The 5372-nt window shown below is 39.7% G+C and overlaps 1 protein-coding gene across 1 annotated transcript; it reads right to left on the bottom strand.

Moving 5' to 3' along the window:
• Positions 1-235: 235 nt before the first annotated feature.
• PIG-Z (phosphatidylinositol glycan anchor biosynthesis class Z) lies at positions 236-4975 on the bottom strand. Its single transcript, XM_070121165.1, has 3 exons — positions 4759-4975; positions 3037-3155; positions 236-2756 (listed from the first exon to the last, which is right to left on the bottom strand). Exons 1-3 carry the CDS (start codon positions 4842-4844, stop codon positions 793-795), a joined length of 2169 nt encoding a protein of 722 aa, XP_069977266.1. The 5' UTR covers positions 4845-4975; the 3' UTR covers positions 236-792.
• Between the last annotated feature and the right edge of the window lie 397 nt (positions 4976-5372).

Raw genomic sequence — 5372 nt, forward strand, 5'->3', positions numbered from 1 at the left:
TAACATGTGAATTGTCTCACACAATACTTTATCCTTCTAGAAAAAAAAAATGATAACGTGGAATATTTGGAAATGAGACATGCAATCTTTGCACTTAACCCTATCAAGCAAACCATTATGCAAGTTTTAATAACAAACTGAATATCTATATATTTGTTAAAATTGCAAAATACTTACAAAAGCGGTCATCTTCCATTATCTAGGAAAATGACAAGAAATATTTAAAAAAAGATTATGTCAAAAGAAGCTTTAATATCTAAGATCACTTAGTTGAAAAGAACTTCACTTTCTGAGTCCTTAACAATACCACTGTAGATGTTGGTACATAAATGACATACATACATATAACTGACACGAGCACAGATAACTGGCAGGAAAAAATGTTATTAAGTAACATCAAGTTACATAGTAGGTGGTAAGTTTTGTTATTATAAGTTACAAATAGTTGATATTTGTGCTAAAGTTGTGCTGTCATTGTCACCATTAAAATCTTTGGTGTCTGTTAAAGCCATTTAGATACTCTTCATTACTGAAACCATCATTTCATTTCACTTGGATTTTGTGAAGCCTGTATTGTGCATAATGATTTCATACAGCTTTCTTTGGTACATAGCATTTAAACTTTAATATGTATACTGAATTCTGGATTGCATTTGATAAAAATCATTACTCAAAACAATAACAGAGGAGTTGGAATGAATGATTTTGAATTTTGCAGAGGAATCTCTAAAATCGACTTGTTTTGCTTAACAGTGTCTAAAATAATGTCTTTCTACATCACTGAACCTATTCTCAAAGTGGCCACTCATCCTCCTCTTCATCAAATTCCACAAATTCCTGGAATTCCTTCTCGTCCTCTGCTGCTGCTGCTGCCGCCGCCTCCTCATCTTCCTCCTCCTCCATTTTCCCCACCTCCTCCTGCTCCTCCTCCTCTTCTTCCTTATCCTTGCACACTTCTTCTTCATCAAGTGGAAATGTAGGAGTGTCAACATCCATAGTCAGGTCCTTTGACAGCCGATTCTTGGGCTTCATAAAGTCTGAGTCAAACTTCATGCGGATGATGTCGATGCTGAACTGGTCAAGGCGGTCAAGGAACTGGCAGAGCTGGCCACATGAGCGGGTAAAGTTGGCATTCTTAAGGCTAAGGTCAGGTGGATCCTCCAGAGTGAGGTGGCCTCGGACCCTCTGCAAGCGAATTAGAGACACATTCTCAGGCTTTGACCGGAACAATTCCTGGGTGAGGCTGGCAGGAAGGCACAACAAGACATCTGCCTCATTGGTAGAGTTAGTGATGGCTTCACCATAGACCTCTGCAGCAATCTCATGCAAGTCATTCACTGTGCGAGAGCCACCCGCATTGTAAGTGAACACTGATTTGGGAATCCTGTACTTGCGCCCTTCCTCAGTTTTGGCAATGACATTCACACGGCGTAGGAGCAAGAACGTTGGTGGAGTATACATATTAGAGAAGACAATGTGCATGTTTGTATGTGCAGGCCGCTCCAATATGTGCTCGTGCACCTTGAACATGGTCTTTGTCACACCTCCTTGGTGGAGGAAACCAAAAACAATGACACAGAAGATGTTCCACACATGCCACATGGCAAAGATAAAATGCTTGGTGAGCCTCCTTCTGCTTGGTGAGTAAAGGAAGATGTCATCAGCATGCAGGATGACCAGTGGAATCAGAGTTGGCAACAGAAACCTCGGCTCTTGGTGTGGGATCAGTGAGAGAGCCATAACAGGGAAGATGAAGCTCAAAAGCAGCATTGTGGCCACACTGTACACCTTGGGCTTTTTTGAAATCTTGTTGAGGCATAAGTTGGCTGCATACTTGGAAACCGACCACAGACCAAGGACCCCAAGAACACCATGCAGAATAGGTAGATTGACAACTAAGTGGAGGTATTGTGGGTGAAGTCCGTGAGTGGCTAGATTCTCTTGCTTTATGTTGTACATGAGAAAATTGATAGGTGTCACTGTGAAGGAGTTGCTTGTCACATTCCAGAAGATGAGCTCCGTGAAGGTGAGGGAGCCATAGTAGAAGGAGTCAGCCAGCATGCAGGTCAGGAAAACTATCACAACACCTGGCAGCAGGCTCATGCAACGCAGGTGGAAGTACGAGAAGTCCACCTCCTTTGTTACAACACCCCTCTGAAGCCAATAGGCCACAGGAACAAAGGAGAAGGCCAGGAATGTTGGCCGAATGAACACGCCCAAGGTCACCACTGCTGATATGATGGCACTGTCCCTAAAGTTGTAAGGTGGGAGCTTGGTCTTCATGCGCGTCAACTTCACCTTTTCTTGCATGGAGTCAGCTGTCTCATACAAGTCCTTCAGAATATTCTCCTGCCTCATAACTTTCCCACTCTCCACCATGGACTCACATACTCTCCAGTACAAGATGGCAATGAGAATCAGCTCCAGTGAGTTGGAAAATGTTCTTGTAGCATACACAAGCATGATGTACGAACTAGCAAACACTTCAACACATTGCCATGGCCGGATATAACACATCCTGGCTATCCTGTAAACACAGAAATCTGCGACAAAAGACAGCAGAGTCATGTATATCCGAGGGGCTACAAGCAATATGCGCGGAGTCAGGATCTCAACTTCAAAATATGATGCTATAATGGTCACATATCGGATGACCAAGTATGGCAGAGACACAATGGCAGAGAAGGCGACTGACCGGATGGGAGTAGAAGTGTGGAATTCCCACGGCTTCTGTGCATCTATGTCGAGCACGTCACCTACGGAGAGAGAGAGAGGCTAGGGTCAAAAGCTACAAAAGAGTGTGTGTGTGTGTGTGTGTGTGTGTGTGTGTGTGTGTGTGTGTGTGTGTGTGTGTGTGTGTGTGTGTGTGTGTGCGTGTGCGTGTGCGTGTGTGTGTATTTGTGTGTCCAGTGTGTGTGTCTAAGCATGCAGATTCATATTTCTTTCTTATTTCAACAATGCAAATGGCAAAGTCCATTAGAAAGACTTCCATCCAGACACACCCACCTAAACTACCCCAAATAATATAATACTTACGAGCCATAACCTGTACACTCTGGTGGAATTCATCAGGGTGGATATAACCTGTCTGCACAGTTGCCAGATACAACCGAGCCACAGCCAGCATCCACCAGAAGATGGAACTGTCTGAAATTCTAGGAAAATATATATATATATTTATATATATAAATGCTATGGTTTGCTAATATCATTCTGAAAAAGCTGTTCAAAATACTTGAGTCTAGAGGGGAAGAGGGAAAAGGAGCAAGACAAAGGAGGCCAGGGGAGGACAGAAAGGAACAGGTGTTTAGGAAACTGATAGGAAAAGGGAAAATTAGAAAAGGAGTAAAAGTGTTTCGGGTGTTCAACCATGGAATATTCATGTGCCTTGATTGAAAATAGAGATTTTTTAATTGTCAAGTGGAAGTCGCAGTCTTTCCTAAAACTCCAGCTCTTAAGGGTAAGTAACAACATCAAAATCTGTTAATGACCAATCAAGGGTAGTCCTCAATCTTAAAACGAGGATCATTTGGAGATTAAAAAAAAAAAGAAAAAAAAAAATACTAGCCACAAAGAACACATGAAAAAACAACCATTATATATCACCAATAATCTGCATAAACTCTAGGTAAGGCTACAATTGCTTTTCAAATACACGCCTGTGGCAAATGCCATGGCCTCTGCACCTTCTGCACTCCAGCAAAGCAAGTACATCTCCATCAAATAAGAACTCCCTCCAAGCTCTATCTTGCCAGCATATATATGAAAGAGTTTTATTAACCTTTGCAGAAGCGGAAGAGGTATAGAGGCCTCCACAAGTGAGGAACTTGGTTTCCGAGTTATGTGAAACTACCTAATCAGGCACTTTAAGAAGGAACATATATGATAAATCTTTGGGAAATTATTTGGCATCTATTAGTTCCTGAGAAACAGCTGTTATCAGTATTTACATATTTCACATACATGCACATTAATAAAGCTATTCCTTGGATACATGTAAATACATTCTTCTACTGCCATTATCACAAAATACAAGTCCACCTCAGAGAACATTCTTCAGCTCTCCTCAATTCATGTAAATGCCGTGAAGGAAAACAAGATCCTTTTGTCTCTCATTGCAGCACTTCTTCTTAAATAGTAAGTAGTACTTCTGCACAGTCATGATTTATCCGGATAGGTATTAATTGTACATATGATACAAGGGGGCGGTGAGAAATCACAAAAAAAAATCCGAAATCTATTTCCATATCTAAAAAGTATATTACACAGATAACTATAATCCCATCAATAATATTATCAATTAATATCTTCCGTGTAATGACACTACAGAAAAAAATATATTGTGGACCACTATATATATTAACTATAATCCCTTTGCTTATGATAGACTGAACCAATATAATCTAATGACACCACAAAAAAAAACATTATGAACCACTACATAGCCTAAACATTATCATCATCATCTCTTTTCTCTTTTAAGGTTTTCGAATTTTATGTACAAAGTATATGGTTCCTTTTAAGATAATAACATATTCATATTGACAAATGTAGAAAAGGTATGAAGGAGAATGAATATCTTCAGAATATAAGAGATGGATTTCAATGGTTTCGAATATATCTTCGTAGATATACATGGAGAAAACTGTATGTCTGACGAAAATATAGTTGAAATCAGTTAAATACATCTCTTGTAATCATGAAGATATTCATTCTCATTCATGCCTTTTCTATATATACACGAACCACAATACTTACTTGGCAGGCTTCAGTGCCCTCCTTTCGGCTGATTTGAAGCCCTCGTAGGCAGAAGCCCGAGTTTTGGACCTCTTTCGGCATTCCATTGAAGACAAATTTGAAAGGAAAACGTCTAAAAATTGGAGGGAAAGTCGAAAATAGGCTGTAAATTGGACGCTAAACTGTGAATGTCAAATTCTCTCCTCCGTTTGTTTTGGTCTGAGCAATTCGGACGGTTGGCGAATGGAACTCTGTCGCGCTAATTAGGATCCACTTAAGGTCTGATTACTTCTCTGTCTTTTTTCCATTCTTTCGCTTTATCTTTCCGTCTTTCTTCAATTTTTGTCTTTTTTTCTTTCTTTCGCTCTCTATTTCTTTCTTTCCTTTATTATTTATTCAGGGAGCAGGCCTCCGTCGCGTCAATTAGGATTCATTTACGGTCTGTCTGCTTCTCTGTCTTTTTTCCTTTCTTTCTCATTCTTTCTTTTCCTTTTTCCTCTTTCGTTTATCCTCTCTTTATTTATTTATTTATTCATTTATTATCTATCTATCTATTTATTCATTTATCTATTTATTTATCAATCTATTTATCTATTTATTTAGGGAATGGAACACCGTCCATCTAATCCATTTAA

This window comes from Penaeus vannamei, chromosome 4 (assembly GCF_042767895.1).
Source record: "Penaeus vannamei isolate JL-2024 chromosome 4, ASM4276789v1, whole genome shotgun sequence".
NCBI classification, from domain to species: domain Eukaryota; kingdom Metazoa; phylum Arthropoda; class Malacostraca; order Decapoda; family Penaeidae; genus Penaeus; species Penaeus vannamei.